The sequence below is a fragment of the Carcharodon carcharias genome, chromosome 2 (genome assembly GCF_017639515.1).
Source record: "Carcharodon carcharias isolate sCarCar2 chromosome 2, sCarCar2.pri, whole genome shotgun sequence".
Taxonomy (NCBI): domain Eukaryota; kingdom Metazoa; phylum Chordata; class Chondrichthyes; order Lamniformes; family Lamnidae; genus Carcharodon; species Carcharodon carcharias.
Genome location: NC_054468.1, coordinates 28,220,610 through 28,247,563, shown reverse-complemented (window position 1 = coordinate 28,247,563; position 26,954 = coordinate 28,220,610). Strand labels below are relative to the sequence as shown.

Here is a 26,954-nt window from a genome sequence, read left to right as displayed (position 1 = left end):
TTTGATGAGGTCCTTCAGAAGGTAAAGTCGCATGGGATCAGAGGTGAGCTGGCAGGATGGATACAGAATTGGCTTGGACATAGAAGACAGAGGGTAGCAGTGGAAGGCTGCTTTTCTGAATGGAGAGCTGTGACTAGTAGAGTTCCTCAGGGATCAGTGTTGGGACCTTTGCTGTTTGTGGTATACATAAATGATTTGGAGGAAAATGTAACTGGGCTAATTAGTAAGTTTGCAGACGACACTAAGGTTGGAGGAATTGCAGATAGTGAAGAGGATTGTCAAAGGATACAATGGGATATAGATTGGTTGGAGACTTGGGCGGAGAAATGACAGATGGAGTTTAAGCCGGACATATGCGAGGTAATGCATTTTGGAAGGTCTAATACAGGCAGGAATTATACAGTAAATGGCAGAACCCTTAAGTGCATCGACGGGCAGAGGGATCCGGGTGTACAGATCCACAAGTCACTGAAAGTGGCAACGCAGGCGGATAAGGTAGTCAGGAAGGCATATGGCACGCTTGCCTTCTTTGACAGGCGTGTTGAGTATAAAAGCTGGGAAGTCATGCTGCAGCTGTATAGAACCTTGGTTAAGCCACACTTGGAATATTGCGTGCAATTCTGGTCACCACAGTATCAGAAGGATATGGAGGCATTGGAGAGGGTGCAGAGGAGGTTTACCAGGATGTTGCCTGGTCTGGAGGTTATTAGCTATGAGGAGAGGTTGGAGAAACTCAGATTGTTCTCACTAGAGCGACGGAGATTGAGGGTCGACTTGGCAGAAGTTTACAAAATTATGAGTGGCATGGACAGAGTAGATAGACAGAAGCTTTTTCCCAGGGTGGAAGAGTCAATTACTAGGGGACATAGATTTAAGGTGAGAGGAGAAAACTATAAAGGAGATGTGCGGGGCAAGTTTTTTACGCAGAGGGAAGTGAGTGTCTGGAATTCGGTGCCAGAGGAGGTGGTGGAAGCAGGTACGATAGTGGTGTTTAAGAGGCAGCTTGACAAATACATGAATAGGATGGGAATAGAGGGATACGGACCCCGTAAGTGCAAATGTTTTAGTAGATGGGCAATATGATCAGCGCAGGCTTGGAGGGCCGAAGGGCCTGTTCCTGTGCTGTATTTTTCTTTGTTCTTTGTTCTTGAAAGTAAGAGCCCATGGGATCCAAGACAAAGTAGCACATTGGATCCAAAATTGGCTGAGAGGCAAGAAGCAGAGGGTGATGGTAGAATGATGTATCTGTGACTGGAAGTCTGTTTCCAGTGGGGTTCCACAGGGCTTGGTGCTGGGGCCCTTGCTGTTTGTGGTGTACATAAATGATTTGGACATAAATGTAGGGGATATGATCAAAATATTCGCAGATGACACGAAAATTGATAGGTGGTAAATAGTAAGGAGGATAGCCGTAAACTGCAGGAGGATATCAATGGACTGGTCAGGTGGGAAGAACAATGGCAAATGGAATTCAACCCCAAAAAGTGTGAGGTAATACACTTGGGAAGGGCTAACAAGGCAAGGGATTAAACTATGAATGGTAGGACCCTGGAAAGTACTGCAGATCAGAGGGACCTTCGTGTCCATATCCATAGATCCCTGAAGGTAACAGGGCAGGTAGATAAGGTGGTTTATTAGCAGAGACATAGAATACAAGATCAGGGAGATTATGCTGGAACTGTATAAAAAGTTGGATAGACCAAAACTGGAGTACTGCATGCAGATCTGGTCACCACATTATAGGAAAAATGTAATTGCCCTGGAGAGGGTGCAGCGAGGATTTACCAAGATGCTGCCTCGGCTGGAGGGTCTAAGCTGAGGAAAGATTGGGTAGGCTGGGGTTGTTTTCCTTGGAGCAACGAAGGTTGAGACGGGACCTGATAGAGGTGTATAAGATTATGAGGGGCATAGATAAGGTGGATAGGAAAGCACTTTTTTTCCATTAGTAGAGGAGTCAATAACCAAGGGGGCATTGATTTAAGGTGAGAGGTAGAAGCCTCAGAGGGGAGTTGAGGAGAATTTTTTCACCCAGAGGGTGGCGGGAGTCTGGAACTCACTGCCTGAAAGAGTGGTTGAGCCAGAAACTCTCGTAACATTTAAAAAGTATTTAGATATTCACTTGTGTTGCCATAGCCTCCAGGGCTATGAGCCAAGCCCTGGAAAATGGGATTAGTTTAGTCAGGTCTTTGTTGACCAGCAGGGACACGATGGGCCGAATGGCCCCCTCCTGTGCTGCAGACGTCTATGAGTCTAAGAGACCGTCATCCACCCACACGATCTCAAGGCAGAAATGAAAGAAACTTTAACCTGCCTTCGTATGAATGTGATTTAATTATGCGCTTGATTTGGTGTTCAAAATTGCAAACATTCCCTGTCAATAATCCTCACTCACACACACACACACACACACGGTAAAGTCCAAACCTTGGCCAGTTGCTCTATTCATTATTTCCCTCTCTGTGCTTGCAGGTGGTGCGCGTGCGCATCAGGGACGGTGCGGCAAGGCATCCGTGACGCGCATGCGCCGTCGCCCACCTGAGGCGGGCATGCGCAGTGTAGGCGGCAGCCTCGGCTACGGGGGCCGGTTGAGATCAGCTCGTCCGCGCCTGTCGCCTTTCCTCGGTCGGAAGAATCGGCCGCTCGGCGCATTCCTTTTCGAAATGATTCCTGTGCTGTGATACGAGGTTTGGGCGAACTCTTCATTGGACCCGGCAAAAAAAAAACTTTCGATATCAACTTGGAAATTGCGGCCTGGAATCGGGTTGAGGCCCTGGCCCCTCTCTCAGTTCCCAGTGAAGTCGCCGCAGGTCCGACCGAGTGGAGGTAAACACGGGGAAGCAAGGTGGGAAAAATATCAGTCTGCCGTTTCATAGGGAGGAGGAGGAGGGGGAGGGGGAAAGCGTTTAGCTAAAACTTCTCCGACAAGTGGTAAATAATGTTTAAATGACATACAAAGTGAAGGACGTTACTTGAACCCCTCCATTTCCCTCGCTGTCAGTCCTGGCCCTGGGTTGACAGCTTCATCCCAGTGGTGGGGTTAGTTGGTGTAGGAGTTTGGTGTCATCGAGTTAGACAGCACAGAAACAGGCCCTTCGGCCCGTCCCATTGGAAACCTTGTGTTAATGTATTAGGGGTTGTTCTGAGGTCAAAGCATAAGGCCTCAATACGGATCTGGCTGTGCAATTATCCTCCTCCACTGTACATCCTTTATAGAGTAGCTCTTTCACAGGATAGAGTAGCAACCATTCCTGAAGGTATTATGGATAATATATATATACAATGTGTTATTATTAAATTTGTCATTTAAACCAAAGATTTGCAAACATCTTTAGCAATGTCATTTCTTCCCAGTACTGAAAGCATTGAGAAGCTTTAGTATTTGGTAAATCGTTTTGGTTTTGCTTTTGTTTTCATTTCTACTTACTCCTGAGCTATTTTTTTCCTTTTGCTAATGTTTGTGTTGATGAAAGCATTCTAGCTTAGGTGTGCACAAACTTAAACTATGGCCTTAGTTGTGTGGAAATTATATCCCATGGATGCAGGTGTTAACACTGCATGTGGAGGTTGGAGGGGAATAAGTTTGAACACAATAACCGCTCCAACACGAAAGACGTGGAGAGGGGTTCAGTAACCATAGTGCTGCTGTTGAAACGTCAACTCTTTTCTTCTCCGCTGATGCTGCCAGACCTGCTGAGTTTTTCCAGGTAATTCTGTTTTTGTTTTGGATTTCCAGCATCCGCAGTTTTTTTGTTTTTATATAGTGCTGCTGTGTACTGTTTGATATCCCATCAAGTAATTGTATGTGCTTATAAATTGTGCCAATACTTGTGAGACCAATTTGTATCCTAGCAGTTTTATTCAAGCAAGAATTAATTTGTTTCTGTTGCTTCAGTAAATATTGAAGAATTGGGATTGGATTTGTGGGATGTATTGTTATCTTCTGAAAGAGGTAAATTCAACTTTTGTCCTCATTCAGATAGTCACATCATTTAGGCATCTAGGCTGACATCAGTGCAGCACCACTGGGCACATGCAGAGAAGTAATTAATTTGCCCCTTTATATACTTGTTCATATTTTGTTAATTTACCTCAGACTGATTAAGCAAATTACCAGAATATCCCTCCTCATAAGTCTTGAGTTAATAATTATTCCTAGAATTTCTTGGCTGGGAATTATGAGCAGCATCAGAATACTTTTTCTGGGGATGGTAGGGTATAAAAGCAAGTGGATTCCCTTTTGAAAGGCATTTTGAAAATCTAACTTGGGTATAGTTAATAATGTCATGTCATGTGTGCTCTGTCCAAAGCCAGGCTTTTGGCTCATCGTCAGCTGATCCTTTATCCTGAGCTGTTTTCATGGCAATTTTTGTTAGTGGCGGTTTGCCATTACCTTCTACTCTCATGAGCAGAGTGTGGAGGTAAGCCCCAAGTCAACTTCACCCAGTACAGGAATGGAACACTTGCTATTGATGTTATTTTGAACCACATATCAGCCAACTGAGCTAACCAGCCCCCGGTAGTTAATAAGACTAAATATATATTTATAATTTGAAAGTATGCTAATCTGTAAAATTGAAAGGAGTGGAATTTTACAGCATAGAAGAGGGGCATCTTACCGATGAGAACACTCTGATGGAGTTAATCATTTGGGCACAATCCCACCTTGTTTCCCCATACCCTTTTCAATTTGTCATTTTCAACTATTTATCCACTTTCCTTTTCAGCACTGTTTCTGGCAGGGATTTCAATATTCCAACAACACCACTACACAAACAAACACACAACCTCTCCTTTTTTGGCTATGATCTTAAATTTAAGCCTTTCAGTTACTGACACACTGACCTAATAATGTTAATAGTATAAGTTATAATGATATGACTACATTACTCTGTAGGTTGTAAATACAAGAATAATCTGCCCCAGTATTACCACGAGGGTTAATGCATACGTGGTCCAAATATTCTTTCGGAAAAAAAGCGGTTGATCCAATGTTCTCTTGAATATTAGTAATTCAACATGTCAGGTGGTACCCACTGCTACTATTTCACCTTTCTGCACTCCCTCCTTCCCTTTGCCCCACTGATGACAACTGCATTCAGCCACTTGTGCCCCACAGCCTGGAATTTCATCCTTAAGCCCGTCTGCCTCGACACCTTCCTTCCTACTTTTAGATTCTCATTAAAACCCACTTCTTTGAGCAAGCTTTTGATCACCTTCCTAATATCTCCTTCCTTGACCCAGCATCCATTTTGTTTTTTTTTTTGTTGAATGTGCCTTTGTGAAGTACCTTGGGGTATGTTGTTATGCTAAAGGTTCTATATAAATGCAAATCACTGTTGTAGTGTTGCGTAGCAAAAACTATAATTGTATCAGTAACTGAGTGTACTGGGCATATGTAAATTTCACGCACCTGCTACCATGCTTTGCTGGAGCACTAGTGACAATGCTGCAGTCGCATATGCAGATTGTAAGTCAGGGAAGGGCTACAATAGCTAATCTGATTTTATTCTGTTAACTAACATCTCTGAGATTTTTAAACTCAACCAGTGAGTAGGGAGAACACAGCTTCGGGACTGCTTAATGATGTGGTTATGCTTGACCAGAGCTATTTTAATTTCTGATATGTTCCATTTCAGTTTCTTGTGTGTCGTCTTGCAGTTGAGATTGTGTTTTTAACTTATCAGTGCCGTGCCTTGCTCTGATAGTCACTATTATTTTCAGTATCATGAACGTAGCAGCATTTCCTTCTCCAACCGCTGATATGGCAGAAATTAACCGTATCCAGTATGAGATGGATTACACTGAAGGCATTAGCCAGCGAATGAGAGTTCCCGAGAAACTACAGGTTGCAGCGGACGATGTTGAAGACAAATGGGCAAAAGGAGATTGTCAAAGCACCACAGTTGTGATGGAGGTGCCAGAAAGGATTTTCATAGCAGGTACTGTACTGTATTCCTGGTTCAGGCTAAAGCTTTAGAAATATTATGCAGCATTCGAATTGCATTGAATGTACAACATAGAAATAAGCCATTTGTCCTCTCAGATCTAAGCTGGTGTTTATGCTCCATGTAAACCTCCTCCTCCTTCATCTAACCCTACAAGCGTATGTTTCTATTCCTTTCTCCCTCATTTACCTATCTAGTTTCCTCTTAAGTTCACCTATGCTAATCGCCTCAGTCACGCCACGCGAGTTCCACATTCTCACTCGTTCTCTGGGTAAAAAGGCTTTTCCTGAATTCCTTATTAGATTTCTTAGTTACTATCTTATATTAATGGCCACTAGTCCTGGTCTCACCCACAAATTGAAACTTCTCCTCTCCATCTACCCTGTCAAAGCTTTCCGTAATCTGGAAGACCTCCATCAGGTCATCTCTGAGCCTTCCCTTTTCTAGAGAAAAAAGCCCCAGTCTTTAGAACTGGTCGACTTCAGAGTTAATTGGAGATCTTCATTGGCTCCTGTCTCGGAAATCCTCTCCGCCCCCACCAATCTCCAGATTGATGAGCATGTTTCCATGCAGCAGACTCCTGAAGTTTCAGAATTACCCTAGCAACCTGCTAGACCTGATTGGCCAGCTATTTTAATTGAACTGTTCAAATGCACTGCTGCTTTCTAAGCTTATTCATCAGCAGCTGCTTAATTAGGATGTTAATCCAAATGCTCCTCATGTGAGAGATGTTTTCCAATTGTAAGACCAAGTCTCCCCACAGGGTGTTGAGTGACTAATCATGAAGTCCATTGTACTCCCACTCGACACCTTTCCCATCTCTTCACTGCAAATGTAGCTCAACTCAGATCATGCACATGGCCCAATGGAAGACCTCCTTCTGCTTGCCTAGAAACTTGGAACTACAATTGAGGACACTTTCCAGGTTGCCCATCAAACAAATTGGCACAGCACTGACTCTTAACTAAATCTTATTTTTTGAAAACAAAAGTGAAAGGCTTGCATTTATATAAAGACTTTCACAGTCTCAGGTTCTGAAGTGCTTTACAGCTGATTAATTACTTTTGAAATGTAGCCACTATTGCAGTTTAGGGAAATTTGCTGTCTTAGTTTGTTGTTACTGCCTTTTGCCACTCTCTTCTGCCCACAGGTGGGTTTGTTCTATGTCATCCCACGTTCCTCTAACTTGGAGATAGCACTCTGATCACTCCTACTGTGAGCTGAGAGTGCAAGATGGTCCAAGCGTTTATATTAGCATCAAATATCCTTGATCTGGAATAGTAATGAAACTGACTGAGTATCCAGTGGAGTGGGAGAGGAAGAGAGGTTAAGATACAGCCCTCCTTGTAGAAATTATGTTTTGCTTAAAAAATGTATTTGTTGGTATCTGGAAAGCTCTGACTTTGCTTCTGGTGCTATTTTGTGAATAATTGCTTGGTACTATAGAACTTGAGTATTGCTGAAAAAAAAGAGACGTGCTGTTGAAGCTTTTTGTCGTGCACTCATCAGGATGGCAAGTGCCAAATTTCAAAGGGAACAACAATTTATGCTGCATGAGAAATCCATGTACTGGAACCTCTCCTCTGCAGGCAAAAGGAATATGTCTAGACATTGCATCTTTCTTGGTGCAATCATGAAATCCGTTGTACTCCCATCTGACACCTTTCCCATCTCTTCAGTTGCCTTGACAACCAACCAGCACCCCTTTTCTCACGTAATATTAATTGTTGACACCTTTAAAATTTGGCATCCTTGCATCTATCCTGATGAGTGCAGGGCGAAAAAGATGTCTCTTTTTAGCAATAAATTTCAAGTGTTTCCCTGTGCCTCTGTTCTGTCCACTAATACTGACTTCTTTAAGACTGCATGTTTCATATAATTGCAAGTCATGACCTAACACACAGGAAGTTCTAAAAACAGGGAATTTGTCCCTACAGTGGGTTTTCCGTTTACACCCTCATCCGGAATGAAATCGGTGACATGAAAAACTCCCTTTATCCTGGAGGTTGTCTTAATTTGGTCAAAGCATAAAATTGCAGAACCTTTTAATTTGAAGGTTTTGTATCAGTTATGTCCCTTCCTGTAAGGGAAGGGGATAAGATGCTGGTAATTGTTCCAATGCTACATCAGCAGCCCAGTTACAATTATATTTTGAATTCTCTATCTTGGAGAGCTCTGGAAGAGGAGTTGAGTTAGAAGAGCAACTATGATCCTATTAAGTGATGTAGCCTTATGCCTACATCTCCTATTTCGAATGGTGTTGCATTCTTTACAGATACAGCGATGGGTGTAAGTGTTTAATGTTAATGCTGAAGGAAAAAACAAAACTACTTCTTCAGTTTTCTGCCTGAAGGCAGGTCCAACCCACAGCGTCGTGATCTTGATCACAGGTGGGGCAACGAGGCAGGTGCCAAATCCACCTTACCTGGAAGGGATCGAACCCCATGCTGATCTGCACCAACTGTCCAGCCAACCAGTCCCAAGGAGTCAGAGCTGCTATGGCAACATGCATTTTTACAGTCCAGAGCAATGAATGGTGATGGCAGAGGCTCCAATTTTCTTTCCATCACATGGATGCTCAGAAGTTTCTCCTGTTCTTACCACCTGCTATTAGTATAAATTGGAAGGATTTTCTGATTGATACTCAACCCGTTTGACCATATTATGAATGCAACTTCCTTGACAATCAAGTCCTGAAGTGGGCCTTGAACCCCAAGCGTCTGGCTCAGAGGCAAGGACACTACCTGCTGTGCCACAAGACCACCTTTAAAGCAAAACTGCAAAATGATATCAATTTAGAAGCATGCAGCTGACTTTTGGAAATAAATGACAGCTCAGAATGTTATGTTATGCTTTGAAGTGCTGACAATAATCCTGTACCTTTTCACTTCAATTTTTGTAAATTGATTACTAATGGAGTACGATGACTGTCCTTATGTTTCAGTGCATTCTTTTGGCTGATATAAAAGAATTTGCCATTCTGAACAGAGATTTTTGTGGTTATGATCTTTTTTAAAACCAGGGTCCAAAAGAAAAATATTAGAAGCTATTGTACTACTAAAATCCTCCTCCTCCATTCCAAATCTTACCGGTGGTTCTGCGTTTTCCATGTAGTGCTGGCCAATTTTTGGTTGGGAGGGTTTTTTTGTCTATTTTACAATTAATGTTTGATGATTATTGTGTCACTTTTTACATGTTCATTTTAGTAACTGTACAACCCAGAAACCTTCTAAAGTGTGACAAACTGTGCTGGTTGTTGTTCTAGGTGACCATAACAATTCCAGACCAAGGGATCTTGATCTCATGTCATCAACCCCTACAGAACCTTTGGCATTGAAGACCCCTCCTCGCGTGCTCACTTTAAGTGAGCAACCTTTAGATTTCTTGGATCTTGAGCAACCTGTTGCTCCAACACCGCAGAATGAGGAAGTAAGTAGTTAATGATACAAGCAGAGCCTCTTGTGCAACAATACAATGTTATTGTTCCATGCATTTTTCTTTGTCATGTGTCAAGGTTTCTCTGTGCAGCAGCTAGGGCTCAGGATAATGATTTATCATTCCACTTTGATGATGCAGCCACCAAAATGTATGTGTTTCTTTGTCACTCAGTGTGTTTAATCTTTCTGTATTCAATTGAAGCTTCTCACTGGGAAACACTATAATGACCAAAGACTCCCTTACAGTTTTGTCACATTTGTGCATGATTCATCTGGTGTCTAAACAAGTAAGATGATTTTATGTGTTTTTTTTTGGGAGATGGCACCTCTGACAGTGCAGCACTTCCTCAGTGATGATTTTATGGCTACGCCATGTAAAATTTGTTTTGAAAAGAGCAGTTGTTACTTTAAGAGAGTTCATTAGCACAACTGGTAGGCCTCGACGTTTCAGACAATATACTCTGGTCATCATCTGGAGGAATAACTGGAACTGGTGAAAGATGTAGCTATATATAGTGGAGGATGGGAATATGGGCATAATCTTTCTTCTGATTGATCAGGCTATTGTAATTGTAATAGATCGGTACATGCTGACATGTTTGCTGTTGATTGGTCAACTGTGCAGAATGGATGGTAATGTGTTTTTGAGTAAGGCTAGCTGGGTGTAACTGATGAAAGGACTGTCCCCAAGACAGCAATGTAGTGTTGGTAGATCTCCGTGGCCTCCCTGAGCTATCTTGTATGCCAGAGCTTGATGGATGACACAAGTCTAGATTTGGACCAGTGAATAAGGTGATTATTAATTTGAGCATTCCTTAAGTCTAGTGTGTACGCTGCGACTTGTTTCCCCAATGTAGGTGAGTCTGCAATCGCGTGGTGTGCTGCAAATTCCTGGTTTTTTGTGAGGTATTTCTTGTCTTTGAGGGTTTGAAGGATGGAATGAGGTTTTTTAGATGACTTGTGTCAGAATTCTGTGTCTGCTGACTTGAGTATAGACTGTAGTCTGCGAGGTGGAACCAATGTATGGGACGCTAACTCTTATATTAATGAAAGTAGATATGGAGCAAATAACAGATGGGTGTGTGTTATTCTTGTTAATCCGTTGAATTCAAATGTAGACTTAATGTGATGAAGCTCTTGTAAGTACTTCTCGTCATTGCTGCAGTAGGCTCTTCTAATAAGAGTGTTGGAAACCAATTGGAGGGTAAAGGATGATTGAATGATCAGTAGTTTGGATATCTGACAGTGTGATTGGACTTATGGTAGACTTGATTTATTGGTATGCTGCTGTAAGACTTGGTGTTGAGAACTTTAAGAAATGGTATGGAAAGTTGTTGGTATCTAAATGTTTTATTGAGTTGTCACTCGCTCCTAAAATGATTAGAGTTAAATGCTCACAGGAAAATTTAAGAAAATGAGACAGCTCAGCTAAACATAGCATGGCCTGTATGTTCTTTGATGATGTTATTCCTTGTCACACCTCAATCATTTGCAGTAGGTTTATACCAATACACATTGAGGGTATGAAGGTGACTTCGGGATTGACTCTGTTACATGACATAATGGAATGTTAAGTAAAATATGTTCCTCTGTCACAGGAACATAAAGCAAAGAGCAAGTTTATTCAGCCTGTCAAGCCACTGCTGTACATACATGTCGTGTACCTTATTATGGAGTCTATTCTACTCACTCCATTTATTTTTTTAAGTGAACTTCCTATTTAAAAACTTCAGATCTCAAGACACTCAGGTGAAACTCCAGAACAGTTGTCCATTCCTATTGTTCTGCACAGATGTCACATAAGCTAATGTGTTCTTTGGATTGCTTGATCATTTCAATCTTTACTTAATCCTGTTACCTTCTGCCATTATTACTGTCTAATGTTTTCTTCATTTGTTTAAAATGCTGGCACCTTCTCATACTATAGTAGCACCAGGCAAGGTTTGTACTAGTAGTTTTCTATTTAAACTGTTTCTATGCCAGCAGCCTTTCCAGTAATATTTGGAAAATGAGTTATTGCCTGGGCTTGTGCTGAAGAAGTATTTATAGATTTTAGCTTGGAGGTCCAAACTTAGAAACTTATCCAAAATTTTAATAAGAGGCAATAAAGTCTAAAACAAATTTTTAAAAATTACATTTCAATATTGGGCATAACAAAGGGATCAGATGTACCAGGAAAAAGGGAGAAACAGAAATGAGGATTATAGAAGGGGGGGAAGTTGCTGATTTGATTCACAAGCTACCTTCAAGAAGGAAATGCCTTGGATGTTGAAAGCTTCCTCTGAAAGAAAGAGGCCATTTAGTAAGTTGAGGGTGTTTTTAACTTGGAAATAATTAGACAAATTTGCCTGCTTACTAAATATCTTCTTTTCAGGTTCGTTCACATAGTCGTGTGCGGAGGGAGCGTTCAATGAGTGAAAATGCTGCCCGACAGAATGGGCAGCTTGTCAGAACAGAGTCCATGTGAGTAGGCCTCGGACAATATTTCAGTTCCATTGAGAGCTTCAGCAATCTTTCTCTTTCCTCCTTTATGGTAGTCTTTTATGGTATTTGGTGTACTCTTTCCTAACCTGGAGCTGGTAAGTTATGTCTTAGACCACCTGTCTCTATGGTTGTTGTTTATTCCTTTTAAGTATGGCCAGTTTTGTATGTAATGATCTAGACCTTGAATATTATCCACTTCTGGTAATTTTTTACACAAATAAATTGGCAGCAAGTATTTCAATATTCTTGGGCACTTATTCTTCCTGATGAAGCCCTTTGTCCTGCCGTATATTTAATTCCTTGTTAGATATCCATTTCAATGACCCTGATCAAAGCTCATTGTGAAGGAGATGGGGATAAATACAAAGAGAAGCTGCTTCCCTTTCCCTTTGATTCAACAAACCAGAAGCTGAACAGTAAGTTATAATCGAAAAATTTATGATAACTATATAATTATTTCATTTGAAAACACAGTTCTGTTTGATTTGTTGTACTTTAACAAGAGAGAGTTAAGCCCAGTATTGATTGAGGCAGATTTCACAATTTAGTTTTTGTGGTATCTATCATTTTTCTCCACCCCACCAATTTCTATGGACTGGAGGGATCCTTGTCAGTATTCTGGTTCTTTTTAAATCAAATGATTACAGAAAAATTGATTTGTAATAATCATTCAATACTGTACAGTGAACTTAAAGATGGTTTTTGATGGAAGGATCTAATCTAGTGGTTTTGTAACCAAATAGCTTATCCACGCGTGGTCATCAGCTTGCAAAAAAACAAGGAATATTAACTTACCCTTGGCCACCTAAAATTATGCACTACATTTGGGGGTGCAATGTCACATGCATCTACTGTGAAAAATATTTTAAACTGTAGTTAAATGAAGAAGATGACCTACATAGAATACAATGACTAATAGCAAATATAAGAACCAGAAAGCAGTAGCATTGATTCACAGGCTTAATAATTAACAATGCAAGACTGAGTTCATCTCAAGAGCTGGACCACTTGCTGGGGAAATTTTAACTGCCTTTAAAGAAAGAGCTTAAGACTTTGCTACAAGTATAAAACCAGACAGTGTCCCTCACCATCCTGATTATGTGGAGAAAGAAATTTAATCCATTATGATGTAACAGTAGCTAATTACATTTGTGAATTGGATTAGGGTGCAGAAATATTCATCCAAATTGCATGATTCAGATATATTGAACTATTCGTTTCATCTTAAGTTCTCTTCAAGTGACAGATAAATTGGTGACCAATTTTAAGAATTTTCTTTCACACCTGTGGTGGCAAGCTATACCTCATTATATTCACAACATCTCCATACAATAGTACATTGGAAAAGGCCGGTATATCACTATTTATATTGGTTAACTGAATTCCAAAAGTTCTGTTCAAATGGAAGAAACTACAAACCTCTGACTTTTAAGAAGTTCTGAATAAAATCTTGCCCCAATTCCTCCATTTAAAAACTCACTGGGGCATATTGACAAGCGCATAAGAAATCTGTGTTAGCATTATTATTGTTTATGGAATGAAAACTCAGTTGGAATATAGACAACTTAATGTCCAGAACTTTGATCTTTCATCACCATTCATCTTGTGTTTACATTCATTCCCAACAATTCTACTGATTTTAACAAAATTGAGACCAAGAATGGAACAAACCACACTGACAATTTAAAAACGGAGGGTTTTATCTCACTTTTTCTACAAAATCATTTCATTTTTAACAACTTTCAAAAAAATCTAATACTAAAACTTTTTGAGGAATTCTATGTAATTTATTTAACAAATCAATTTCATGTTTTTTCTTAATATTTTAAAGAGAAAAAGCAACTGAGTAAAATTTGGATATTGTGACTAGGGGCTGCCTTCCCCCTCATTAACCCCCTGCAGCAGCATCTTCCATTTAGCACATGACAGGAAGTTTAAGTGGTGACTGGACCATTTAGTTTCTGGCTAGATGATATAAATAAACATTGCCCCTCAGTCACCTTCTTGCACTAGGAACAAAGTGGAAGATTTTTGAGATCCTGTGAAGAGTCTCACAGAACTTCCACTTGTGAGTCACTGTACCAGATAAGACCAGCCTGGCATTAGAAGGATCCTTTGTTTATACAAAATATATTACTTAGTTCTCAGAGAAAAACAAGCCTACTTTATGTGCAAGTATGCAAGCTGAGTGAACATGTATGTCATTGCAGGAAGACCCGATTATTTTAGTCCATGTTTTCAAGAGAAGACCTCAGGATTCAGTAATTTGATGGTGTAATATTCTATCTTTTTTACCCTAATCAAGGGTGTAAAAGGCTTCAAGGAAGTGTAGTAAAGCAGCTCCAGGTGATCTGCTCAATTTACTTTTGGTTCTTTCCCTCTCTGTAGGGAATTGGCTACCCTGCATCATTCTCAGATTTATTGGGAATTCGAAGTGCACAGTTGTGTCTACCATCCTACTCTATACATTTTGCCACTTTGTAATGCTTCCATTTAAAGATTTGAATTCAAATCCTCTAATATAGCAACAAAAAGCTTCCAAGCTGCGATGCTTCTCTTCAATTTTGGCAGTGCAGCACCACATGTTTTTGCACCTGAAGACCAGTGGTTTTTGTTTCTACGCTCAAGAGCCCAAATACTCTACCCAATGGGTGAAAAATTAGGAGCTGGCAAGCACAGCAGCAGAAACCATGGTTGGAACCTTGATCTAGTACCTGCTCACTATCCCACTGAGCTCTGCATCGCTGTAGTATGTGGTTCACCACATCGATTTCAAGCCTGCAGACTCTGCAATTTTTCTAATATCCGATACCAGATTGAATGTTCGCTGGCGCATCTAAAATCCGGGGGTGGTGGGGTGGGTGGGATAATCGTCTTTTAAAAAAGAAAGAAATGTTATTTGCCATGGTATTTTTGAAACTCTGTAAAGCATTAATGTATTTTACTGTCTGTCGGATGATCTCTTCTTAATTTCACTGATACCGAGGTGGTAACTTACTGAAATATTACTTGTTTGGATTTTTTTTAAAGGTGGAATGTTGCCATCTATAGGGCTGTTGAACCCTATGTATTATTCATTTCATTCATGTATATGATGGAAGTAACATAAGCCAAGAGGATCCCATAGAGTACTTCTAGTCCATAGTATTGGCATTGGTGTGATTAGAAGCTGTTCACAGACTGAGGTGTGTCCTTTGATTTGCTGTTTATATTTCAGGTCTCTGAGTATTTGCTTTTTTAAAAAAATTTCACACAAAGTAAGTACTCGATGGAAACTGGGGACAAGTGGAAAAAAGATAATTCTCACATCTTTGACACTATCATGGATGGCACATACTCCATGGGGATCCCGGTGACTAGTGTTCCTCCCATTTATTTGCTTTCCATTCCAATGTTTGTTGAAGAAAATGGAGATCAATTCTTTGCTAATATTTTGAAAAATTATTTTTTTAAAGTATGAGCAAATCACTTAAAGGTGCACCATCAGTAGTGGCACCTTTAAAGTGAACTCTTCAGAGCTTGGAAGTGACTAGGAGACTTGTACTCTACAATATCACTTATATGAAGCTCACTATCCATTATTTGTACTTCTGTCTGAATCTGATTTCCGTGTTTTTCTCTTACTTTGTTGTGTGCATATGGACAGTGTGACACCAACTCCCCAGCCTCAGCCTCAGCCTCGTCTTTATCCTCCACTCATCTCCTCTGAAGACGGACCAAACGCATACTCTCCTCATGGCATTTTGTCAATAATCCACTCCACCACCCGTAGGGCCTACCAGCAAGTCTTGGACATGCTAGATGAAAATCGCAGAAGGTGATTGGCTGTTGGACTTCAGTTGTGTTGTGCTGTAATAAGTGGGGGATGCTAATTGCTTATCATCAGCATTCCTTCTCCATAATGTTTACATTTAGATGCAGTGGATTATGTCTAATTTCCATGTTCTGATATTAAAAGGTTGGTCCAAAATTCACTTTTTAAAGTGGTTGGTAGCAGAATATGCATTTGTTTCTGCAGCCTATACCATGAGTTCATATTCTCAGTCCAGCTGTCAGTGGAAAGGCATAGGACTGGGTTACTTTGGTAGAAACATGACTGTAGATAGCAAGTCCCCTAAAGAAAAGGCGGAAAACAGACTGTATCCACATAATAAATAAAACTAGAGCTTTCCTTATGCCCAGTGAGTTCATCCTGTGAATAGCTGACTACAGATCATGGTTGTTCCAGTTTCAACCTGTAGTATAATGCAATAAAAATGGAAAATGATGTAAAAAAGAGCAATTGGTGCATCATGCTCATTCTACATGGTACAATCTACACCCACCTGACGCCACATGTTTCCCCACCCACAGAGCTACACAATCTCCGAGAAGAGGCAAGAAAATAGGTGGAAGGGGGTGGTGGCGATCAGGGCAAACCTTAGTCCAATCTATAAAAGGACTCCGGGAAATTTCTCATCAACCTTTGCAGGCAATTACACAAGCTCCAGGATACCACGGTGACATACCACAAATTAACCTACCTACCTCTTAAATCCTCAAATGTCTTTCACCCACAGGAACTTGTCCAGCGCCCTTTTGAGGTAATAGTTGATCTCAGCACCCCAATGATAAGATGGAGGAAATAATTAAGGATCACTGCTGCTTTTCACTCTACAGTGATCCTTAGTAGATGGGTGTGGGTGTGTGTATGTGATGTCAGGTGAAGGCGGGATTGTATTTGTCTATGAATCCCCCTCTGGCTCTTGCCATCCTATCTCCAGTGATCAAATAACCTTCTGCATGAATAATGCCCAGTCGGGTGAGTTATCAAAAGGAGACCCATGCCCTTGATACACCAGCAAGAAGTCAACTCTTCAAAGGACAAAGGGTGGAGGGAGAAAAATTGATGATCATGTTAGAAAAGCATGATGGCCTCAATTAGCCCAAGGTTTATCTACTTATAGTATGTTGACTGTGTAGATTTTGTTGTCTCTAGCACAGCCACATCTTACCTTTTCTTCAGTACACTCCACGTTGGCTTATGCTGTGATTTGTAGAAGCTGAGTATCGGTGACAAGTTTTTTTATTCATGGGATGTGAGCAGCATTTATTGCTCATTCCTATTTCACTTTGAGGAAGTGGTGATGAGGTGCCATCTTAAACCACTGCTGTCTGTAAGATGACAATATTCCCATAGTGCTATTCAGTAGGAATTCCAGGATTTTGACCCAGCGACTTTGAAGGAACAGCGATATATTTCCAAGTCAGGATGGTGTGTGTTCTGGAGGGGAACTTGGAAGAGGCAGCGTTTCATATGCTCTTGTCCTTTTGGGTGATGACATTTGTGGGTTTGGGAAGTGTTGTCGATGGAGCCTTGGTGAGTTACTGCAGTGCAGCTTTTCTATTTAAGTACTAAGGTTCGGACCCTAATGATCTCCCATATTTGTCCGCTAGGTCTTCAAGAAAAATTTAATCCTGTCTAAAGCTAAATGTATGGATGGAATAATTTCTCATCAAATAATAGGCTTCAAGATTGATTTTACTGTATTTCAGCAGTTGACTTTATTGATTGGAATACAAGTTGAATGTTTCTTGCATGTAGCTGCTTGTAAAAATTCATGAGGCACCATCCATTGACTTCCTAATTATGTCAGAGAATGATAAAGCACGGAAACTGAGAAACATGCACTTTTTTTTAAAGTTACATACCTTGTCCAAGAAAAATTTCTGAATCATTAGCATTATAGGGCTGCCTAAACTGTTGTGGCCATGTTTTAAGTTGAGCACCTTCTTTAATTTAATGAAAGCAGCAAACAGTTGTTTTCCTTACTCATGCTTGATTATACCAACTAAACCTACCAGAATCAGTTTACCAGTAATCACTTTATATAACAGTTTTGGGCTAAATTATGCATGGACCCTCCCTATTTATTGCAAGACAAGGCTTGCATATTTTGGCACACTAATCCAAAAAAAGGGTTAAATTCATTTTGTATAGACCATAAATCTCATAAATCTTGGCATAGTTTAAACAATGTTGAGATTGATGTTATTGTAAACACAGCCAGCAACGTATTACTGTGCTATTCATGCAGTACTAGCTCTGCAAAAAAGGGGATGGGAGTGCTCAGTTGTGCTAAGTTGGTAGAACAATTGATATTTAAGAGACACTGCAGTACTGATACAGCTGGATATTGGACTCCAAAATAATAAAAACAAGACAGGCTGGTTTATAAATAGAACTTCAGGTACAAATAACACATTTGGGACAGCGACATATGTTCCAAGGGCTGAATGGCTATTCCTGTTCCTTTATTTAGAAAAATATTCACTGGCTTTGAAATTGAACAGCTTAATTACTATACTACTAATTAGTTGTAAATATTGTTTAAATATTAATTTGGAGGCCTTTCAAGAAAGCTTACATTCAGTGCACAAAAAGTGAATTTTGGACCTGCCAGTCATGCGTGTGATATAGTGCAGTTTTTCTTGCCTATAGCAATCTATTATTGCATTTTAATCATGCACTGGTAAGCAATAACAGAAGTGAATTATCTAATAACTTGCACAAGGTTGTTTATTGGCAAAGCTGTGCTTTTTTTCAGCTTTTCTAATTCTAATCATGCGAAGTATTGCAAGTGATTTGTGTGCTGCTGCTATATTGTGCCTTTTATTGAAGGAGATTGACCAGCATGCAGCTCAAATGGTACAGCCTCTAACAGAATTCTTGTCTGTGAATATCTTGCTATAAATATTAGTGACACCGTGTTGAACTATAAGTTTTGATTTCCAAACATATAATAGTGAGACATTGTCATCAAGCCCCTCTTTTCACTTCCCCTACTCCAAACCAGTGAATCAACCATAAAATACATTTTAAACATTTAAAGCAAACTAAAAAGCAGCCCCTTATTTTTCACAAATCCGATTCTGCCATCCTCCTCTTGCTTTTATGGGACCTAAAGCTATGTGCCATTTTGTAAAGCAAAAGAGTTAGATGGACAACTGCTTCTGAGATAAAAACAAAAAAACTGCGGATGCTGGAAATCCAAAACAAAAACAGAATTACCTGGAAAAACTCAGCAGGTCTGGCAGCATCAGCGGAGAAGAAAAGAGTTGACGTTTCGAGTCCTCATGACCCTTCGACAGAACTTGAGTTTGAGTCCAAGAAAGAGCTGAAATATAAGCTGGTTTAAGGTGTGTGTGTGGGGGGCAGAGAGATAGAGAGACAGGGAGGTGGAGGGGGGGGGGTGTGGTTGTAGGGACAAACAAGCAGTGATAGAAGCAGATCATCAAAAGATGTCAACGACAATAGTACAATAGAGCACATAGGTGTTAAAGTTAAAGTTGGTGATATTATCTAAACGAATGTGCTAATTAAGAATGGATGGTAGGGCACTCAAGGTATAGCTCTAGTGGGCTTTTTTTTTTATAATGGAAATAGGTGGGAAAAGGAAAATCTTTATAATTTATTGGAAAAAAAAGGAAGGGGGAAACAGAAATGGGGTGGGGATGGGGGAGGGAGCTCACGACCTAAAGTTGTTGAATTCAATATTCAGTCCAGAAGGCTGTAAAGTGCCTAGTCGGAAGATGAGGTGTTGTTCCTCCAGTTTGCGTTGGGCTTCACTGGAACAATGCAGCAAGCCAAGGACAGACATGTGGGCAAGAGAGCAGGGTGGAGTGTTAAAATGGCAAGCGACAGGGAGGTTTGGGTCATTCTTGCGGACAGACCGCAGGTGTTCTGCAAAGCGGTCGCCCAGTTTACGTTTGGTCTCTCCAATGTAGAGGAGACCACATCGGGAGCAACGAATGCAGTAGACTAAGTTGGGGGAAATGCAAGTGAAATGCTGCTTCACTTGAAAGGAGTGTTTGGGTCCTTGGAGGTGAGGAGAGAGGAAGTGAAGAGGCAGGTGTTGCATCTTTTGCGTGGGCATGGGGTTGTGCCGTAGGAGGGGGTTGAGGAGTAGGGTGTGATGGAGGAGTGGACCAGGGTGTCCCGGAGGGAGCGATCCCTACGGAATGCCGATAAGGGGGGTGAAGGGAAGATGTGTTTGGTGGTGGCATCATGCTGGAGTTGGCGGAAATGGCGGAGGATGATCCTTTGAATGCGGAGGCTGGTGGGGTGATAAGTGAGGACAAGGGGGACCCTATCATGTTTCTGGCCCTCACGCCTTCTCCTCCCTCCTCAACCCCCTCCTATGGCACAACCCCATGCCCACGCAAAAGATGCAACACCTGCCCCTTCCTCTCTCCTCACCGTCCAAGGACCCAAACACTCCTTTCAAGTGAAGCAGCATTTCACTTGCATTTCCCCCAACTTAGTCTACTGCATTCGTTGCTCCCAATGTGGTCTCCTCTACATTGGAGAGACCAAACGTAAACTGGGCGACCGCTTTGCAGAACACCTGCGGTCTGTCCGCAAGAATGACCCAAACCTCCCTGTCGCTTGCCATTTTAACACTCCACCCTGCTCTCTTGCCCACATGTCTGTCCTTGGCTTGCTGCATTGTTCCAGTGAAGCCCAACGCAAACTGGAGGAACAACACCTCATCTTCCGACTAGGGACTTTACAGCCTTCTGGACTGAATATTGAATTCAACAACTTTAGGTCGTGAGCTCCCTCCCCCATCCCCACCCCCTTTCTGTTTCCCCCTTCCTTTTTTTTCCAATAAATTATAAAGATTTTCCTTTTCCCACCTATTTCCATTATAAAAAAAAAACCCCACTAGAGCTATACCTTGAGTGCCCTACCATCCATTCTTAATTAGCACATTCGTTTAGATAATATCACCAACTTTAACTTTAACACCTATGTGCTCTATTGTACTATTGTCGTTGACATCTTTTGATGATCTGCTTCTATCACTGCTTGTTTGTCCCTACAACCACACCCCCCCCCCCTCCACCTCTCTGTTTCTCTATCTCTCTGCCCCCCACACACACACCTTAAACCAGCTTATATTTCAGCTCCTTCTTGGAATCAAACTCAAGTTCTGTCGAAGGGTCATGAGGACTCGAAACGTCAACTATTTTCTTCTCCGCCGATGCTGCCAGACCTGCTGAGTTTTTCCAGGTAATTCTGTAACTGCTTCTGAGAGACTGTCTTACCTTCAGCATAATATAAGGGTAGGAATAAGATTTATAACCTGAGTGGTAGGGGTTAGGTTGCCTATCAGTTTTACATGCATAATTTTTTTCTCATGTACAATCATGCCAACACTTGCCATACTAGTGAATTATGTGAAAGGTTGTATGGTTGTATGCAAAATAATGGACTTTAATCCTAGTTCTCATAGCTTATGGAATATGTATGCTCTTCCTACCCTGCACCTGCCTCACCCCTTCCACATGTTCTGTGAGAATTACTCTGTATAGTGTAAGGCCCCGGGTATGACAAGGCACAAGTCAGAAGTGTGATGGAATATTCTCCACTTGTGTGGTTGAGTGCAACTCCAACAACACTCAAGAAGCTCGGCACTCTCCAGGACAAACCAATCTGCTTGATTAATACCTCACCCACCACCTTAAACATTCATTCCCTCCACTACCAACACCCCATATATCACCTTCAACATCAGCTTCTTCCACCAGCAATGCACAGTGCAGCAGTGTGTACCATCTGCAAGATGCACTGCAGCATCTCACCAAAGCTCCTCGGACAGCACCTTTCAAACCTGCAACTTCTACCACCGAGAAGGACAAGGGCAGCAGATACATAGGAATATCACCACCTACAAGTTCCCCTCCAAGCCACACATCATCCTGATTTGGAACTGGGCCAAAATCTTGGAACTCCCTTCCTGACAGCACTGTGGGTGTACCTATACCACAGGAACTGCCGTGGTTCAAGAAGGAGGCTCAACGCCACCTTCTCAAGGGCAGTTAAGGATGGACAAAAATACTGGTTTAATCAGTGACTCCCATATCCCATGAAAGAATTTTAAAAATTGATGTGCAGTATATACTAGACAGCCAAATACATTGCTTTGTCAGATAAAGTTGAGCAATCAGTGTACATAACCGGACTGAATCCTGATCCTTTGCACAATCACGTTGAAGATGTAACAGGTAATGTCATCCAGTCTCACCAAGAGGGAGTAATGATGCCTAGAAATTGATTCATAAAGGCTGCAGCATAGAGGCCACAGTGGAGGCTGTGATAGGTTAGTGTTATTACTGTGTACAGTAATGCAGTGCATGGGAATGGGTCTGTACAATATTTGATGTAAGTCCTTGCACTTTATTTTCAAAACTAAATAGTCAGATGTTTTGCTACATTAAAGGCCATATATGTAAGTTATGTTTTCAATAAAAAAAGCATTGAATCTTGTATTTGTAATAATCTAAGACCTGTCTGTCTAAGTCTGTGTGTACTTATTCCTGTTCTTTCCTTTGCCATTCTATATCCTGAATACTGTCATCTGTCCTATTGTCTCTTTTCCTGGAAACCAGAGCAGTACTTCATGGTGGGTCAAGTTGTGCTACTTCATCTAACCCTCTGCTTGATGGCTCCAGGTAAATATGGCCATTTGTGGTCTCCGTTAGAGGCTTTGATATTAGCTCCTCATCTTCAACTTCTGAAATCGTTTGACTGATAGACTCCTAATTGGAAGTATAATTTATTAATTCCAGGAGTCCTGTAATGAGTCACATGAGCAGTGGAAGGATGAAATATATAAAATCCATGTTAATTTGTTTTGTCGTCTTTTGTGGTAGCCATGAAGTTCCTTTCTTGCTTGCTATAGTTCTGATAGTTTGAAGTTGTTCCACTAAAAAATGAATTGGCCTGTAACTTAAATCAAGCAATTTAAATTTCACAGCAAGTTGGCAGTGCTTAAAAATGTAGATAATTTGAATTAAGACATGTAGACTGTGCAAATGTCTTGTTTATAGTGTGAACTAGTGTCATAATCTGTCTGACTTTGCAATACATGTAAATACTTTGACTAAATTTGGTCCCTTTTTAAAAAAAGGTCAGCAAAACCATAGTTTTTTGGAACATACAAGATGCAAACAAATTAATTTTGGATGTGATTCTTTTATAGCTCATTGGGAGTCTAGATAATTGTGTTTGTAATATGATACTAAAATCTTGATTCTGGTGGGATGGGGTGCTGGTGTGGATAAAGCATAGGTGAGATATGCAACATTAACAATTTGGCATCCATAGGAACAATAGATGCAGCCATGACTCAGGCATTTAGTATATTTTTCAATTGGTTTCCACATGAAACTTGCTACAAGAGTGGGTTCAATATATCCCCAATGAACAGGTACTTGGAGATGCGGAACCCTTATGACCCTTATGACAAGGTTTAACTTGCCTTTTGAGGTCTAAAATTTGTTTTTTTTTTTAAACATTTAGACTGGGGTTGTTTGCAATATTTGCTAAGTGACAGTTACTTCATTGACCTATTAAACCCTGCAGTTGTATACGTTATTTCATTATTACAGTAATCACATTGCCTCTATACAATAGAATTCCTTCAGTAACAACTTCTCACCATTTAATTACATAAAATGTTTGAAATAAACTTTTCAATAATCAGAGTTGGAATCATTGAAATGTAAACCATACTGATTGTCTTTGTGCAAGTTAAGAACTAGGTAGCAACTCAGCTGTTACAAGTAAGTGAGACCAGATTGGATGAGGAATAATATACAGTAACTACAGAGAAATGAAACAAATAATTCATCATCAATGTAGGTCTCCTGTAACTTAGTGCAACAATGATAAAGGTGAATGAAATGTATTATTTGTTGATTTGGGTGTATAGAAAATAGTTTCACCTTGTTCTTTTCACTAGGTATAGTATTTCCAACTATGATTCTGCAGTGGAAGGAACACCAGATGACATGGCTCTAGTGGATTCTGTTTCCTTACGAAGACAGGTACTGCATTAATTTATTAACTCTCTCATCAATATTTTTGAACAAATATGCCTAGCTTATGGGATTCTGGCAAGTAAATGGAGGAACACAATTGGCAGGGCCTGGATATAGGATGTTTGTCGTCTTTTGGCTGAGAATGGTACATAATGAAAGAAAGGAAGGGAGATAAAATAATTCACTAAGCATTACCCTTCCTATCCCTTCCCACCATAAAGGAAAATCTTCTAGGCACGTAAATACAATACACTCAAGTATGCTTGCACTCCTATAGCGTAATTATTTTTCAAATTACATTGAACAGGACTACATGGGCTGCTTCTCTTTAAATATGATATTTGTTTCTGTCTTGCTGTCAGATAATTAAACTCAACCGTCGACTCCAGCTCCTGGAGGAAGAAAACAGAGAGCGCACGCGTCGAGAAATCTTTATTTACTCAATCACAGTGGGGTTCTGGTTGATCAATAGCTGGCTTTGGTTCCGGCGCTGAGTAGACATTTTATGAATCAGATCATGTGCTAACTGAACAACAGGTGTTTTCAAAACCAGCTGGTGACATGAAGGGCCAGAGATTGTTTATTGCTTCTTCTGTACCATACAGACTTCCTTGAGGTCCATGCACTGATTGCACACTCCATACAACACAGGAAAAGGAATCATGGGGACAAAGGGATGCTTTGTTGCTTCATTTAAAAATATTTATTACATCACTTCATAAGACGTTTATCGACACATTGTGCATGCCTGTGATTAGGGAATGTGTAGCTTTCAGGACTTTTAAACATGTTATTGAACCTGATGTGCATGTGACTGTATAGGTCCCGTAGAGGGGGTGTTTTGGAACAGAACAAAGAATAAAGCTAACAAACTGGGTTTTTTTTTTGAATTTATGACTTATTGATCAGAAGAATTACATATAAATTGCAGGAGTTTTATGTGAAGGGATGTACATAAACGTATTGTGTATGTATTCCATTGTCACATGAAGATAAATTTCTGGTTATGGGTCCCTATGTTTTCTGTTTTTGCACTGCGTTTGAAAGGAATACTGTGGGTAAGGCAATTAAACCTTTCCTTTTTGAGTATGCATCAAAAATGTATCCTCCTTTCATTTTGAATTTTTGTCATGCGAATCTACCATCTGGTTGGGACTGATACATATTTGGTTGTGCACTGAAATGCCAGTATGCTTGCCTTTTAGCTCCTAGCATTCCTGTGCTCCACTGAAAGCAATTAGCAGCATAGGGTGCGAAGAGTTGAAGCCAACCCCCAGTATTTCATTTGAGCATCTATCCTCTGAAACTGTGTGAATGGATCTGTTCTGTTAGTACTTCTCTGCAGTAGAATTCTCCAAAAATTGTTTGTAAATATATGCGAAGAAGCAGGTTGATGGGGGGAAATATGTTTTTCCATGAATGCTGCAAGAGGCCATTCTGCAGCTTTGACCTAACGTATTCCATTAATTTTTGGATCGGAAAAGTATTTACATTGTAAAGATTTCAACTAAATGATGTATCTTTGAGTATATTCTCTACTTTGTACTTGACCTGCAGATACACAAATTTAAATCTTGACCTTGTTAAAGACGCTTACTGCAGGAGCGTTGAATGCAAACAACTTTAAAGGAAGCATACTTCTAGGTTTACGCTATGTAAATTTTTAAAGTAGCAAACATTTTTTTTTCTATTGTACCTTTTATGTGAAGAAAGCTTGCGCAAGATTATCAGAAGTACAATTGTGTGTGTAAATATAGTTGACTCTATACAATGTGGCAATAAATAAAATTAAGTCTGAATATTGTGTTTGTCATACACGCTGGGTGTGAAAATTTTTTTTTGTAAATCAATACCTGTCTTGTTGGTTGGCCAGGGAAGGGGAGAAAATAGAATCACTGGAACAGGTAATCCAGAGGCCTGGACTAATAATCTAAGGAACCTGAATTCAGTTTGAAGACAGTTTGAGAATTTGAATTCAGTATTTTTCTTTTTAAAACAAAAACCTGAAAATAAAAAATCTGTTACCAGCAAAGGTCATTACAAAGCTGTTGTTGTAAGAACCAAACAGTTCTTTAGACAAGGACCCAGTTTGTCCTATCTCTCTAACCTACAGCCCTACACCCTCTCAATTCTCTGCACTGTTCCATTCTGGTCTCTTGCACATCCCCGATTTCCATCATCCAACCATTAGCGGCCAAGCTTTCAGCTTTCTAGGCCCTGAGCTCTGGAATTCCCTCCCTAAACCTCTCCCATTTTACTCCTCTCTCTTTTAAGATGCTCATCCAAACATGCCTCTTTAACCAAGCTTTTGGTCACTTGTCCTACTATCCTGTGTATAGTTTCATTTTTATTTTATGTTATATGTGACTGTCCGATCCCACACCAATGTGGCTGAGTTAACTATCCTCTGAAGTAGCCTAGCAAGCCGCTCAGTCAAAGGCCCACCGCCAGCCTCTCAGGGCAACTCAAGCTGATTAATAAATACTGGTCTTGGCAGTGGTGTCCATGTGAATCAATTAATTTAAAATAACATCATAATTGAAGTAAATTATAACATCATTAAAGAAGATAGACCAAATAAATTATTTTCTGATCTGTGGATTCTGGAAGCTATTTTTAACCCATAAGCATCCAAGCCAGGTTCTGGTTAATGTTTTAATTTCTGGAGTGTTTTTCAGCAGGGATGTTGATTGGCACAATTTCCTTCTGTGCTGTAATTCCATGATTAATAATATCTCTCTAGTAATTTCTACACCAATAATAAATCCATGATTAATCAGGGACTAAAGTTTATTCTAAATTCAGAAATCGAGGTGATGGGTTATAGTGTAGAATAGGAGTGCCCAACATTGGGGCCATTATGCAACCTCTGACAATATGGCCCTTGAAGCCCAGTTTTATTTGGTGGTTCATCCCATTTAAATTCTGTGCGCCTGGAGATTTGAAAAGGGCTGCTGTTAGCATTGTTGCCTCATTGGTGAAGAAATCCTACGTCATAATCTGTCTCTCTCTTGCGCTCTCTCTCTCTCTCTCTCTCATGCCCTAAGAAGGTGTTGGGGATCATGGATCTCCATATGCATCTTTCTCTGGAGACATGGATCATCTTCGTTGGTGTTACGTTCATCCAGTTTACGAGGCTCTTCAGAAAGATTGTTCTTTTTCTACCTCAATCTCTTTTACCATTAATCTTTCCCATCAGCGTCAGACTTTCTAAATCATG

The 26,954-nt window shown here is 40.4% G+C and overlaps 1 protein-coding gene across 4 annotated transcripts; it reads left to right on the top strand.

The window, feature by feature from the left end:
- The first annotated feature begins 2,554 nt into the window (after positions 1–2,554).
- mffa (mitochondrial fission factor a) lies at positions 2,555–25,533 on the top strand. 4 transcript variants are annotated; one of them, XM_041215105.1, is made up of 9 exons: positions 2,555–2,842; positions 3,543–3,704; positions 5,722–5,939; positions 9,211–9,374; positions 11,757–11,845; positions 15,513–15,683; positions 22,301–22,363; positions 23,656–23,740; positions 24,097–25,533. In XM_041215105.1, the coding sequence occupies exons 2-9, from the start codon at positions 3,556–3,558 to the stop codon at positions 24,226–24,228; spliced, it is 1,071 nt and encodes a 356-aa protein (XP_041071039.1). In that variant the 5' UTR covers positions 2,555–2,842; positions 3,543–3,555; the 3' UTR covers positions 24,229–25,533. The 4 variants fall into 4 exon arrangements, with proteins under 4 accessions (XP_041071039.1, XP_041071056.1, XP_041071047.1 ...); XM_041215122.1 differs by lacking the exon at positions 15,513–15,683; XM_041215113.1 differs by lacking the exon at positions 22,301–22,363.
- Positions 25,534–26,954: the final 1,421 nt, after the last annotated feature.

Coding starts and splice junctions, on each gene's coding strand:
- mffa (XM_041215105.1), top strand. CDS start 3,556: ATGTGGAGGTTGGAGGGGAATAAGTTTGAACACAATAACCGCTCCAAC. Junction 3,705..5,721: donor GACCTGCTGAGTTTTTCCAG/GTAATTCTGTTT, acceptor TATTATTTTCAG/TATCATGAACGTAGCAGCAT. Junction 9,375..11,756: donor CAACACCGCAGAATGAGGAA/GTAAGTAGTTAA, acceptor TCTTCTTTTCAG/GTTCGTTCACATAGTCGTGT.